This window comes from Boleophthalmus pectinirostris, unplaced genomic scaffold, assembly GCF_026225935.1.
Source record: "Boleophthalmus pectinirostris isolate CB_2022bp ecotype Guang Dong unplaced genomic scaffold, ASM2622593v1 HiC_scaffold_2825, whole genome shotgun sequence".
NCBI lineage: Eukaryota > Metazoa > Chordata > Actinopteri > Gobiiformes > Gobiidae > Boleophthalmus > Boleophthalmus pectinirostris.
Genome location: NW_026571290.1, coordinates 878,200 through 893,199, shown reverse-complemented (window position 1 = coordinate 893,199; position 15,000 = coordinate 878,200). Strand labels below are relative to the sequence as shown.

The 15,000-nt window shown below is 46.3% G+C and overlaps 1 protein-coding gene across 3 annotated transcripts in view; it reads left to right on the top strand.

Annotated features, from left to right (window-relative positions):
* Nucleotides 1-15,000, top strand: part of fer (fer (fps/fes related) tyrosine kinase) — a 25,355-nt gene that overhangs the window by 1,843 nt on the left and 8,512 nt on the right. For all 3 annotated transcript variants that reach the window (XR_008633055.1, XM_055159968.1, XM_055159967.1), the window contains exons 3-10: nucleotides 3,586-3,759; nucleotides 4,589-4,688; nucleotides 5,065-5,248; nucleotides 5,376-5,513; nucleotides 5,917-6,036; nucleotides 7,213-7,335; nucleotides 7,972-8,170; nucleotides 8,790-8,885. Coding sequence is in view for 2 of the 3 variants with exons in the window: in XM_055159968.1 (XP_055015943.1) it covers nucleotides 3,586-3,759; nucleotides 4,589-4,688; nucleotides 5,065-5,248; nucleotides 5,376-5,513; nucleotides 5,917-6,036; nucleotides 7,213-7,335; nucleotides 7,972-8,170; nucleotides 8,790-8,885 (1,134 nt within the window). In the remaining variant the exon portion in view is untranslated. The remainder of the gene's footprint in view (nucleotides 1-3,585; nucleotides 3,760-4,588; nucleotides 4,689-5,064; nucleotides 5,249-5,375; nucleotides 5,514-5,916; nucleotides 6,037-7,212; nucleotides 7,336-7,971; nucleotides 8,171-8,789; nucleotides 8,886-15,000) is intronic.

The window sequence follows — 15,000 nt, the reverse complement described above, 5'->3', positions numbered from 1 at the left end:
TTTCAGTCGTGTGTGTGTGTTTCAGTCGCGTGTGTTTCAGTCGTATGTGTTTCAGTCGTGTGTGTGTTTCAGTCGTGTGTGTGTGTGTTTCAGTCTTGTGTGTGTGTTTTCAGTCTTGTGTGTGTGTTTCAGTCCTTGTGTGTGTGTTTCAGTCTTGTGTGTGTTTCAGTCGCGCGTGTGTGTGTTTCAGTCGTGTGTGTGTGTGTTTCAGTCGTGTGTGTGTGTGTGTTTCAGTCGTGTGTGTGTGTGTGTTCAGTCGTGTGTGTGTGTGTTTCAGTCGCGTGTGTGTGTGTGTGTTTCAGTCGCGTGTGTGTGTGTGTGTTTCAGTGTGTGTGTGTGTGTGTGTGTGTGTGTTTCAGTCGTGTGTGTGTGTGTGTTTCAGTCGTGTGTGTGTGTGTTTCAGTCGTGTGTGTGTGTGTGTTTCAGTCGTGTGTGTGTGTGTGTTTCAGTCGTGTGTGTGTGTGTGTGTGTTTCAGTCGTGTGTGTGTGTGTGTTTCAGTCGTGTGTGTGTGTGTGTTTCAGTCGTGTGTGTGTGTGTTTCAGTCGTGTGTGTGTGTTTCAGTCGTTGTGTGTGTGTGTGTGTGTGTGTGTTTTCAGTCGTGTGTGTGTGTGTTTCAGTCGTGTGTGTGTGTGTTTCAGTGTGTGTGTGTGTTTCAGTCTGTGTGTCAGTGTGTGTGTGTGTGTTTCAGTCGTGTGTGTGTGTGTGTTTCAGTCGTGTGTGTGTGTGTGTTTCAGTGTGTGTGTGTGTGTGTTTCAGTCGTGTGTGTGTGTTCAGTCGTGTGTGTGTGTGTGTGTTTCAGTCGTGTGTGTGTGTGTGTTTCAGTCGGTGTGTGTGTGTGTGTGTTTCAGTCGTGTGTGTGTGTTTCAGTCGTGTGTGTGTGTGTTTCAGTCGTGTGTGTGTGTGTGTGTGTGTGTTTCAGTCGTGTGTGTGTGTTTCAGTCGTGTGTGTGTGTGTTTCAGTGTGTGTGTGTGTGTGTGTGTGTTTCAGTCGTGTGTGTGTGTGTGTGTTTCAGTGTCGTGTGTGTGTGTTGTGTGTGTTCAGTCGTGTGTGTGTGTGTGTGTGTTCAGTCGTGTGTGTGTGTGTGTTTCAGTCGTGTGTGTGTGTGTGTGTGTGTGTTTCAGTCGTGTGTGTGTGTGTGTGTTTCAGTCGTGTGTGTGTGTGTGTGTGTGTGTTCAGTCGTGTGTGTGTTTTCAGTGTGTGTGTGTGTGTGTGTGTGTTTCAGTCGTGTGTGTGTGTGTGTTTCAGTCGTGTGTGTGTGTTTCAGTCGTGTGTGTGTGTTTCAGTCGTGTGTGTGTGTGTGTTTCAGTCGTGTGTGTGTGTGTGTTTCAGTCGTGTGTGTGTGTGTTTCAGTCGTGTGTGTGTGTGTTTCAGTCGTGTGTGTGTGTGTGTTCAGTCGTGTGTGTGTGTGTTTCAGTCGTGTGTGTGTGTGTGTGTGTTTCAGTCGTGTGTGTGTGTGTTTCAGTCGTGTGTGTGTGTGTGTGTTTCAGTCGTGTGTGTGTGTGTGTGTGTGTTTCAGTTCTTGTGTGTGTGTGTGTGTGTGTGTGTTTCAGTCGTGTGTGTGTGTGTGTTTCAGTCGTGTGTGTGTGTGTTTCAGTTCTTGTGTGTGTGTGTGTGTTTCAGTTTGTGTGTGTGTGTGTGTGTGTGTTTTCAGTCGTGTGTGTGTGTGTGTGTTTCAGTCGTGTGTGTGTGTGTGTTTCAGTCGTGTGTGTGTGTGTGTGTGTGTTTCAGTCGTGTGTGTGTGTGTGTTTCAGTCGTGTGTGTGTGTGTTTCAGTCGTGTGTGTGTGTGTGTGTTTCAGTCGTGTGTGTGTGTGTGTGTGTGTTTCAGTCGTGTGTGTGTGTTTCAGTCGTGTGTGTGTGTGTGTGTGTGTGTGTGTGTTTCAGTCGTGTGTGTGTGTGTGTTTCAGTGTGTGTGTGTGTGTGTGTTTCAGTTCTTGTGTGTGTGTTTCAGTCGTGTGTGTGTGTGTGTTTCAGTCGTGTGTGTGTGTGTGTGTGTGTGTGTTTCAGTCGTGTGTGTGTGTGTGTTTCAGTCGTGTGTGTGTGTGTGTGTGTGTGTGTTTCAGTCGTGTGTGTGTGTTTGTCGTGTGTGTGTGTTTCAGTGTGTGTGTGTGTGTGTTTCAGTCGTGTGTGTGTGTGTGTTTTCAGTCGTGTGTGTGTGTGTGTTCAGTCGTGTGTGTGTGTGTGTTCAGTCGTGTGTGTGTGTGTGTGTGTTCAGTCTGTGTGTGTGTGTGTGTGTGTGTGTGTGTCAGTCGTGTGTGTGTGTGTGTTTCAGTCGTGTGTGTGTGTGTGTGTGTGTGTGTTTCAGTCGTGTGTGTGTGTGTGTTTCAGTCGTGTGTGTGTGTGTGTTTCAGTCGTGTGTGTGTGTTTCAGTCGTGTGTGTGTGTGTGTTTCAGTCGTGTGTGTGTGTGTGTTTCAGTCGTGTGTGTGTGTTTCAGTCGTGTGTGTGTGTTTCAGTCGTGTGTGTGTGTTTCAGTGTGTGTGTGTGTGTTTCAGTGTGTGTGTGTGTGTGTTTCAGTCGTGTGTGTGTGTGTCAGTGTGGTGTGTGTTTCAGTCGTGTGTGTGTGTGCGTTTCAGTCGTGTGTGTTGTGTGTTTCAGTGTGTGTGTGTTGTCGTGTGTGTGTGTGTGTGTTTCAGTCGTGTGTGTGTGTGTTTCAGTCGTGTGTGTGTGTGTGTGTTTCAGTCGTGTGTGTGTGTGTTTCAGTCGTGTGTGTGTGTGTTTCAGTCGTGTGTGTGTGTTTCAGTCGTGTGTGTGTGTGTGTGTCGTGTGTGTGTGTGGTTTCAGTCGTGTGTGTGTGTTTCAGTCGTGTGTGTGTGTGTGTGTTTCAGTCGGTCGTGTGTGTGTTTCAGTCGTGTGTGTGTGTGTGCGTTTCAGTCGTGTGTGTGTGTGTTTCAGTGTGTGTGTGTGTGGTTTCAGTCGTGTGTGTGTGTGTGTTCAGTCGTGTGTGTGTGTGTGTTTCAGTCGTGTGTGTGTGTGTGTTTCAGTCGTGTGTGTGTGTGTTTCAGTCGTGTGTGTGTGGTGTGTTTCAGTGTGTGTGTGTGTTTCAGTGTCGTGTGTGTGTGTGTGTTTCAGTCTTGTGTGTGTGTTTGTGTGTGTGTTGTTTCAGTCGTGTGTGTGTGTTTCAGTGTGTGTGTGTTTCAGTCGTCTTGTGTGTGTGTGTGTGTTTCAGTCGTGTGTGTGTTTCAGTCGTGTGTGTGTGTGTGTTTCAGTCGTGTGTGTGTGTGTGTTTCAGTCGGTGTGTGTGTGTTTCAGTCGTTCAGTCGTGTGTGTGTGTGTGTTTCAGTCGTGTGTGTGTGTGTTTCAGTCAGTGTGTGTGTGTGTTTCAGTCGTGTGTGTGTGTGTTTCAGTCGTGTGTGTGTGTGTGTTTCAGTCGTGTGTGTGTTTCATGTTTGTGTGTCGTTTCAGTGTGTGTGTGTGTTTCAGTCGTGTGTGTGTGCGTTTCAGTCGTGTGTGTGTGTGTGTTTCAGTCGTGTGTGTGTGTGTTTCAGTCGTGTGTGTGTGTTTCAGTCGTGTGTGTGTGTGCGTTTCAGTGTGTGTGTGTTTCAGTCGTGTGTGTGTGTTTCAGTCGTGTGTGTGTGTGTGTTTCAGTCGTGGTCTCAGGTGGTGCAGCACACTGAAGCTCTGGGCAGGATCATGAAGACTCACGCAGACGAGCTGAACTCTGGACCTCTGCACAAACTCACCACTCTGATCCGAGACAAGCAGCAAGTCAAGAAGACCTACCAGAACCTCCACCAGAACCTGGAGAGCCAACACCTGAAGGTAACTCCACCACACACCCACCACACACCCACCAGAACCTCCACCACACACCCACCAGAACCTCCACCACACCACCCACCACACACCCACCAGAACCTCACACCACACACCAGAACCTTCCACACCACACACCTCCACACCACACACCCACCAGAACCTCCAACACACACACCCACCAGAACCTCCACCAGAACCTCCAACACACACACACCAGAACCTCCACCACACACCCACCAGAACCTCCACCACCCACCAGAACCTCCACCACACACACCACCCACCAGAACCTCCAACACACACCCACCAGAACCTCCACCAGAACCTCCAACACACACACACCAGAACCTCCACCACACACCCACCAGAACCTCCAACACACACCCACCAGAACCTCCAACACACACCCACCAGAACCTCCACCAGAACCTCCACCACACACCCACCAGAACCTCCACCACACACCCACCAGAACCTCCACCAGAACCTCCACCACACACCCACCAGAACCTCCACCAGAACCTCCACCAGAACCTCCACCAGAACCTCCACCACACACACACCAGAACCTCCACCACACACACACCAGAACCTCCACCACACACCCACCAGAACCTCCACCAGAACCTCCACCACACACCCACCAGAACCTCCACCAGTACCTCCACCAGAACCTCCATCACACACACACCAGAACCTCCACCACACACACACCAGAACCTCCACCACACACACACCAGAACCTCCACCACACACACACCAGAACCTCCACCAGAACCTCACCTGTCGTGTTCCTGGTCCAGACTCACCTGTCGTGGTTCTGTCGTGGCAGGTGACCAGGAGCGACCTGGAGAAGTTGAAAACGACGTATCGTCAACTGAGCCGAGACGCCAACGCCGCCCGCGACAAGTACAGAGACGCCCTGAGCAAAGGTACCTCCCAAGACCTGTTATGATCCTGCTCTAGACCCTCCAAGACCGGTTATGATCCTGCTCTAGACCCTCCAAGACCGGTTATGATCCTGCTCTAGACCCTCCAAGACCGGTTATGATCCTGCTCTAGACCCCCAGACCGGTTATGATCCTGCTCTAGACCCCCCCAGACCGGTTATGATCTTTCTGATCCTGATCCTGATCCTGGTCTGGTTCTGATCCTGGTCTGATCCTGGTCTGGTCCTGACCCTGGTGTGGTTCTGATCCTGGTCTGGTCCTGGTCTGGTCCTGACCCTGGTCTGGTCCTGACCCTGGTCTGGTCTTGACCCTGGTCTGGTCCTGGTTCTGGTTCTGATCCTGGTTCTGGTCTGCTCAGGGCGCGAGGCGGAGAAGGCGAGGGATCGTTACGACAAAGCGTTGGCGAAGCTTCATAACGTTCATAACCAGTACGTGCTGGCGGTGGGCGGGGCCAGGACTCAACAGGAAGTGCATCACAACAGCTCCGCCCCCTCGCTCCTGGATGCCCTCCAGAAGCTGCAGGAGGACATGACGCTGGCGCTGTACGACGCTTTACTTTCACTTTCACTTTCACTGTACACCTCTCATACGTCTCATTGGATTTGTTATGCTTGTGTGTTTGTGCGTTTCCTTGGTTACCTGTGTGTTTCCTTGGTTACCTGTGGACAGGAAGTGCATCCTGCAGGAGTACTGTGACATCAGCAGCCTCGTCACGGACGACATTTCCAAAGTTCATCAGGAAATCTGTGATGCCGTCAATCAGATCGACCCAGAGACCGAATACGAGCCGTTTATCCTCAAATACAGGTACTACAAATACTACAAGTACTACAGGTACTACAAATACTATAGGTCCTACAAATACTACAGATACCTCAGGTACTACAGGTACTACAAATACCTCAGGTACTACAAATACTACAAGTGCTACAGGTACTACAGATACTATTACTAGTACTACGGGTGCTGGTACTAGTACTACTAGTGCTGCACACAGAGTCTTTTCATTTTAAACACTTTGATTTAGTCCAGAGTCCACAGTTAGGGTTTGGGTTTATGATCGTCAGAAGGTGGTGAACAGTGTGGGGTTAGAGCCTTGTGCCTTGTGCAGTTTTGAGTGGAGGAAGTGTCTCCCTCTGCAGGACAGTTCAGAGTGACAATGGCAGTACTTGTACATGCAGTACTTGTACACGTTTGTACTGCGCTGCAGGTCGGAGGCAGAGCCTGAGCCCACGGTGGAGTTTGATTCGTCGCTTTTGGAGGAAACTGAAAACCTCCAGGCCAACGAGATTCAGTGGAACACCCTGACCGCCGACAGTCTGCAGGCTCTGTGAGTACTACAAATACTACAAATACTACTACAGCCGACAGTCTGCAGGCTCTGTGAGTACTACAAATACTACAAATACTACTACAGCCGACAGTCTGCAGGCTCTGTGAGTACTACAAATACTACAAATACTACTACAGCCGACAGTCTGCAGGCTCTGTGAGTACTACAAATACTACAAATACTACTACAGCCGACAGTCTGCAGGCTCTGTGAGTACTACAAATACTACAAATACTACAAATACTACAAGGGTAACACTCCCACAGAGTGCAGATTACTAGTCCAAATGAAGTATTGTCTGTCAAAGTGTAACTTAGTCTCTGTTCACACTGCACCTGAAATTTCCCAAATCTGATGTTTTGTCTCTATGTTTCTGTATCTGATCTTTTAATGACGTCTGAACCACACAGATGTGATGTTTTCACATGTGACCAGGACACTTGGATCTGTGCTCCTGAAACTGATCCATATCTGATCTTTAACATGTGACTTGAGTGTGAACAGTCAGGTCACATTCATCCACCTACACGTCATCAACAAGACACAAACGTCACTATTCTGCACTGAAGTAGAGAAAACTGTTCATGATCCATGTGACTGAAGTGAAGCACATCTCCACTCACCACAAAACACCACCACCAAAAACCTGCTCCTTCTCCTTCTCAATCTCCTCCTTAAAACAAGTCAGTTGTTCATGTTGTGGCTCCGGTACGAGAGGAACTTTAAAATCTCCAGGTGCTCGATGCTGCGTCCATGTTTGTTCAACTTGTGTAAACACAGAGACGCTCGCTGCGGTTGACGTCGTTGTGTCTCCAGTGTCACATGTGGGACACTTTTGGACCGTTTAATGTTCACACTGGAGTCACATACAAGACACATTTAACTGGAAATGTGAACGACCTCGAAAAAACATCAGATTTCACACAAAAAATCTGAATTGAGCGTTAAACCTGCAGACTGAACGGAGACTAATCCACTTAAAACAAAACAAAGGCTTTGACTTTAAATTATTGTAGATGATTTAGTGCAACATGACAAAGTTCATAACATCGCCCCTTTAATGTTTGTCGTCTCCGTCGTCCCCACATCTCCGTGTTGTGTTGGTGTGTTGTTGTGTTATTGTGTTATTGTGTTGTTATAGTGTGTTACAGTGTGTTCTTGCGCCCCCTGCAGGTTGGCGTCCACTCTGGAGGAGTTGACTGTGACGCAGCAGAACCTTCGAACCAAAGAGTCTCTGGTTCAGGACCTGGACTCAAAGATCCAGACGAGTGAAGTGAGCGCGCTCAGACCGAGCGAGTGAGTCACCGACACGACTCCCTACGACACGACTCCCTACGACACGACTCCCTACGACACACACACACACACACGTGCGCAAACACACGCGCACACACGTGCACAAACACACGCACACACGCGCTCACGCACACACACACGCGGACACACACGCACACACACACGCGCTCACGCACACACACACGCGGACACACACGCACACACACACGCTCACACGCACACACACACACACGCGCGCGCACACACACGCACACACACACACACACGCGCACACACGCGCGCGCGCACACACACACGCACACGCACACACACGCACGCTCACGCACACACACGCTCACACACACACACCCACACACACGCACGTGCGCATGCACACACACGCGCACGCACACACGCACGCTCACGCACACACACGCACGTGCGCACGCACACACACGCGCACGCACACATGCGCACGCACACACACACACACATACGCACATACGCACACACACGCACACACGCGCGCGCGCACACACGCACGCTCACACACGCACGCTCACGTACACATTTCTGTTTATATTTACGTTTACATTTCTGTTTATATTTACGTTTACATTTCTGTTTATATATTTGTATTTACTCCCGTGTGTCCAGCTGTGTGCAGCTCCTGAATCAGAAGTTGTCTCTCTTGGAGCTGCGACAGACCGTCCAATCACTGCGCAGCTCCGAGGCCCGCCTCATATCCCAGAAGGCTTTGCTGGACGCCAAGATGGCCACCGGAGCATCCCAAGCCCCGCCCCCTCCTCCACTGGCCCCGCCCTATGAAGACGACACGCGCTCAGTCAGCTCCGCCGTGAGTTTACAGGGCATCTGGTTTAAAGTGTGTTTAAAGTGTGTTTAAAGTGTGTGTTTAAAGCACGTTCTAAGTGTTTTCTAATCATGTTATAATGTTTATAACATGTTTATAAACATGTATGTTTATATCATGTTTAAAAAGTGTTTAAAGTGTGTTTAAAGGGATAGTTCAGGATTTTTGACATGTATCTGTGTGTCGTCCCCATGAGCAGTGTCACATCAACACTGACTTTACCCCCGACAGCGTCCGCTGAGTCGAGATACTGGCCGTTTTCGGTGCTGATGAAAGTCATCTGACAAGTTGTGCTGGGGACGTTAAAATAAAGTGTTTTTCTTCTCAAAACAATCTGTGTTCAAAAGAGTGATACATTTGCATCACAAAACCATCGTCGCCTAAAAAGTCAGACCTCATTATCACTTGACACTATTTTCTTTCGGTACGTGTCACTGCGCGGCCAGTATCTCGGCTCAGCGGACGCTGTCGGGGGTAAAGTCAGTGTGGATGTGACACTGCTCACGAAGATGACACACAGATTTATGTCAAAAATCCTGAACTATCCCTTTAAAGTGTGTTTAAAGTGTGTTTAAAGCGTGTTTAAAGGATCTGTGTGTTTCAGGAGAGGAAGGACAAGAGTTCTCGCTTCGACACGCTCAGATATTCTCTCGCCGGAATCATCAATCGCTCGCCTAAACTGCACAGCTCCTCCTCCTCCGTGAGTACTACGAATACTACAAGTATTGCTACTACAAGTACTAATAATAATAATACATTTTATTTATATTGCACTTTACATAAAATAATCTCAATGTGCAACAGGTAAAAACAGTGAGTAAAAATGCATCAAGCTCAAACTATTACAGGAACCAATAAGATAAAACAAAAATAAAATACAATTAAGAAAAGGCTGTAGTAAAAAGACACAGTTTAAGATTTTGTATAAAAACAGACATAGACTGTGGGGCTCTCAGGTGGTCGGGGAGAGCATCCAGAGCCTTGGAGCTGCAGAGGAAAAGGCCGCATCAGCCCTGGGGCAGAGTTTGGTTCTGGGGTTTGGAGAGTGTGAGTGGCTGCAGAGTGGAGGGAGGGTGAGGGGGTCTGGGGAGTGAGGAGGTCCTTCAGGTCCCGGGGGGAGTGTCTGTGGATGTTCTGGTGGGTGAGGAGGTCCTTCAGGTCCCGGGGGGAGTGTCTGTGGATGTTCTGGTGGGTGAGGAGGTCACTCAGGTCCCGGGGGGAGTGTCTGTGGATGTTCTGGTGGGTGAGGAGGTCCTTCAGGTCCCGGGGGAGTGTCTGTGGGGGAGTGTCTGTGGATGTTCTGGTGGGTGAGGAGGTCCTTCAGGTCCCGGGGGGAGTGTCTGTGGATGTTCTGGTGGGTGAGGAGGTCACTCAGGTCCGGGGGGAGTGTCTGTGGATGTTCTGGTGGGTGAGGAGGTCCTTCAGGTCCCGGGGGGAGTGTCTGTGGATGTTCTGGTGGGTGAGGAGGTCCTTCAGGTCCTGGGGGAGTGTCTGTGGATGTTCTGGTGAGTGAGGAGGTCCTTCAGGTCCCGGGGGGAGTGTCTGTGGATGTTCTGGTGGGTGAGGAGGTCCTTCAGGTCCCGGGGGAGTGTCTGTGGATGTTCTGGTTCTGGTGGGTGAGGAGGTCCTTCAGGTCCCGGGGGGAGTGTCTGTGGATGTTCTGGTGGGTGAGGAGGTCCTTCAGGTCCCGGGGGGAGTGTCTGTGGATGTTCTGGTGGGTGAGGAGGTCCTTCAGGTCCCGGGGGGAGTGTCTGTGGATGTTCTGGTGAGTGAGGAGGTCCTTCAGGTCCCGGGGGGAGTGTCTGTGGATGTTCTGGTGGGTGAGGAGGTCACTCAGGTCCCGGGGGGAGTGTCTGTGGATGTTCTGGTGGGTGAGGAGGTCCTTCAGGTCCCGGGGGGAGTGTCTGTGGATGTTCTAAGTTCAAATTTTTTTTTTTTATTGACAATTAAATAGAGAGAATACAACAAACAGTACAACAATTTGCTTTCTTTTTCACTTCTCATATCTCTTTCTGATAGTATTGATTTTTTTTTTTTTTTTTTCCTCCTTCCCTTATTCCATTAGGGATACAAAGAAATTTAAATAAAATAAAGAAATAAAAAACAAGGGGGAAAAAAAAGAACATCTGAACACAGTGCACAGGGATTGTCACTTTTTTTTTTTTTTTTTAAATATCATGTTCGGGTTTTAATAAAATCTTTCCATGGTTTCCAGCCTTCCTCATACCTGTCGTATTCCAATCTTTGTGTGAGTGTCAATCTTTCCATTTGCGAAATGTCTTCGACAATGTTAATCCAGTCCTCCAAGTTCGGTAGTTTGTCACTCATCCATTTTTTGGTTATTACTTTTTTACTTGCAACCAGCAGAATGTTCCACATATATTTTTTTATTCCTTTGATGTCATTTGACCATTTGCCCAAAAACATAGTTTCGAAATTCAAAGGGATCTTTACTTTAAATGTTTCATCAATGTTTTGTTTAATTATCTCCCAATATTGATTCAATTTGGGGCAACTCCAAAAAACATGGTAATGCCTTTTTATTCCCACATAATCTCCAACACGATGTATCCGCCTTTGAACCTCTTTGTGCCGGTGTTTTAAAGAATCGTACCATGCATTTCCACACGTGTTCTCGCCAGTAAGGAGAGGACGTGGTCCTCCATATGTTCTTCTGAATTTTATTCCAATCTTCCTCTTGTATATTGCATTCACTTTCCTTTTCCCATTTTTCTTTTATATACAATGAGTTATCGCCCTCTGCATTTTGTAATTCATTATATAGTTTAGAGATCAATTTATTGTTTGGACCTGATTGATATGATTGTAAGAATATTTTAGTTATGCCTGATAATGGGGTTTCTCTGTGTTCTTTATTCTTTTTATCCAAATAATGGCGAGTTTGAAGATACCTGTAAAAATCTTTGTTTTCAAGATTGTAAATTTGTTTCAAGTCTTGAAAACTTCTCATGGAATCTTTGAAATATAGACGATTAAATATCTTTAATCCCTTGTCAGACCACGTTTTAAAAGTCTTGTCCTCTAAGTTGGGAGTAAAGTCTTCGTCATATGCAATCCATCTAATCATCAAACAAGTTTCTTTGTAATCTTTGACTAATTTTGACCAAATATTAATTGCAGTTTTCGACCAAGGGTTGACATCAGTTAATTTGTTCAATAGGTTATATTTCCTATAGCCGCTTGTAGTGGTTTACTTTCTGTTGTACATTCTATTTCTTTCCAGTTAGCTGTATAAGATGGGTTGCACATGTTTACTAGTGGGTTTAGCTGAGCTGCTTTAAAGTAGTTTCTCATATTTGGGAGAGACAAGCCTCCTTCATTTTTGTTTAGTTGCAGAGTCTTATACCTAATTCGAGGTTTTTTCCCCTCCCAGATATATCTTGAAAACAACCTGTCCAGTTCTAAAAACATAGAATTTGTTGGAGCAGTAGGTATAGTTTGGAACAGGTGTAACAGTTTGGGCAGTATGATCATTTTAATTGATTCTACTCTTTGTAGAATTCCTAAAAAAGGTATCAAACTCCACCTGTCCAAATCTTTCTTTACATTAGCTATTAATGGATCATAATTTGTGGCATTTATTTTCTCTATTTTCTGGGGAATATTTATTCCCAAATATGTCATTGATTCCATATCCCAATTAATTTTAAATAATTTCTTGATATCGTATTCTGGTTTATAATTGAATGTCAGCACCTGAGTTTTATGAGGGTTTAATCTGTAACCAGATGCTTTCCCATAGTCCATTAGAGTTTTATATAGCTCTGGAATTGATTCTGCTGGTTTTGTCAAGTAAATTAGAATGTCATCTGCAAATAGTGCAATCTTTTGTTCCATGCCATTCACCGTGATGCCTTTTATTTTTATATTTTGCCTTATCCACTGCGCTAAAGGCTCAATGAATATTGCAAACAGAATTGGTGACAAATGGCAGCTCTGTCTACAGCCTTGTTCGAGTTTTAAGGAGTCTGTTAGGCCACCATTTATTCTGATTTTCCCAGTGGGTTTGTTGTATAGACCTTGAATTATTTTTATACATTTTTCGGAAAAATTAAAGCGAGAAAGTACCCGATACAGAAATGTCCAATCTACGGTGTCAAATACTTTCTGGGCGTCTAGGCCCATAATTACTGCTTGGGCATTTTTTTTTTTATCTGGTGAATCACATGGAACGTCTGTCTGATGTTATCTCTTGTCTTTCTTTCCTTGATAAATCCTGTCTGGTTCAGGTTTATTATATCAGGTATGATATGCTCTAATCTTCTTGCCATTATTGAGGTAAAGATTTTATAATCTTGGTTCAAAAGGCTGATTGGTCTGAAATTGGAACAATCCAATTTGTCTTTTCCCTCTTTCAGGATAACTGTAATTATTGTCTCTCTCCATGTTGGGGGGATCTGACCTCCATTTAAAACCCAATTGAATGTTTTCAAAAGAAGAGGTGTGAGTTCTTCTATGTAAATTTTGTACCAATCCGCATTATATCCATCTGCGCCTGGGGACTTGTGTAGTTTTAGTCTTTTTATCGCTTTTGTTAATTCTTGAGCGGTAATTGTATTTGTTAAAGTTCTATTTTGTTCTTCTGAGATTATTGGTAGTTTTAGTTTGTCTAACAATGTTTTAGTCAAATCTTTTTCATCCCGTTGTTTTAAGGAATAGAGCTTTTGATAATACCTTGCAAAACACTCTCCAATTTCTTTCTGTTCGTAGATTACTTCCTTCGTTGATGGTTTTCTTATTTTATATATGGCTCTTTCAGCTTGCTGTTTTTTCAATCTATATGCTAGAGTTTTGGCTGATTTACTTCCTGCTTCATAATAGTTTTGTTTTAATTTATGTTGGTCTTCCAATACACGTAGTTGTAGTTCCAAATTTCTAATTTTTTCTTGGCGTTTTCTTTTCAGTAATGTGGCTTTTGCAATCAATTTACCCCTCAGAACCGCTTTACACGCATCCCACAATATTTCTGGAGAAACATGTCCTTATCATTATCTTCGATATATCGCCTCAATTTCTCGTGTTCTTTATCTGATAAATGGGTCTCTTGTAAGAATACCACATCTACATTTTCTGTTTTCATTTTCCCCAGTATCTTGGTTCTTTTGATTGGATTCAACACTCCCTTTATATTATATGTACAAATACGTAAAAGAGCTGGAGAAGCCATTTTTGCATATATTTTAACTAACATCTCTTAATAAGTGATTCCCTGTGCTACTCGAACATAAGAAAACAATGAACAGTTTGAACAATTGAACTTTTTTCATCACATTAACATGTGTCCACCTTGAAGTGACTTCCTTCTCGGTGGTCTCTGTGAAGACCACACGGTTGGTGTTGAGATGAGTCATGAGCAAATTAGAGGGAAAGCCCTCACAACCTGGAGGTCGCGAGGGGCCCTCTGGTGGCGGTACCTGTTTGGTGCAGTGCATCGCACTGTTATCCCGTAGTCCCCGATATTTCCTCTTAAAAACAAAAGAATATTCCTCTCACTCCTCCCTCTTAATGTGAGAAATTTGTCGCGTCGATGTGGACACAGTTTTTCTTATTCCCTCCGGAAAGCCTCTAGTTTTTCTTGTATCCAGCCTTGGGTCCCTCGCCGCTCCTCTCGTCTTCCGCTCGTCCCGCTCTCTGCCACATCGTGTCTCTGATCTTGTCGGCCCAGGATGCGTCGGGCTTCAGAACTGTTACAGGTAAACCCCGTCTGGCCATGTCTTTTGTCGCGTCCGCTGCAGATGCGTAGATCCTCGTGTCGCCCTCATAGAAAACTTTCAGTTTTGCCGGGTACGGTGTTTGGAACCTTATCTTGTTTTCTCTCAAAACTCTTTTCGCTTCTGTGTATTCACGGCGTTTTTTCAGTATATCCGGGGCGTAGTCGTGGTCCACCATCACCTTTTTTCCCCCCAGCGTTAGTCCTCTTCTTTGCCACACTTGTTTGAAAACTTCCTCTTTTGTTTTGTATGAGGCGAATTTAACCACTATTGACCGCGGTGTTGCTTCGGTGGCGGCTTCGGCCCGGGACAGCGGTGTCCTCGCTCTATGGTCAAGTCCAGCGTCGGCGGGAGGGTTAAATTCTCTCTGAGCAAAGTCGTGACAAAGTCCTAGACTGATGGAGAGCCATCCTCCGCCCCCTCCGGAATGAAATGAAAGCGAACATTTTCACGTCTGGATCTTGATTCCAAGTCTATGATTTTTGCTTGAAGTTCCTCTTGCACCTTAACAAGCTCAAGTGTTGCTTCCTCGATGTGTTGTGTTCTGTCTTCCACCTCCGCAATGCGCTTTTCTGCATCATCAAGTCTCTTATCAACTCTCTCTTTCAGTTCGCGGAAGTTTTGGTCATTTTCACGACGTGAGTGTCTGAGCTCACGGAGGATAGTTTGGAGATTTACTGTTTCTTCGTCTGCTTCCAGCGGCTCCATGTGGAGCGCCTCTGTCTCTGAGAAGCTAGCATAGCATCTCTGCTCTTGTCCTCTTCATTCAATGAATCATGTCTTGACTTGGTAAAGTGTTCCGTGGTTTAGTTTTAAGCTTGTTTCTGACTTTATCTTTCATTCTTGAGCAGAAGATATAGGAAAGAAAAACTCAATTTAACGAGGGAGGATAAAATAACCACATTATCAGGAGCGCCACGAGGTTAAGCTGCCGCCATCTTGGTTGCTCACCCCGTCTGTGGATGTTCTGGTGAGTGAGGAGGTCCTTCAGGTCCCGGGGGGAGTGTCTGTGGATGTTCTGGTGGGTGAGGAGGTCCTTCAGGTCCCGGGGGGAGTGTCTGTGGATGTTCTGGTGGGTGAGGA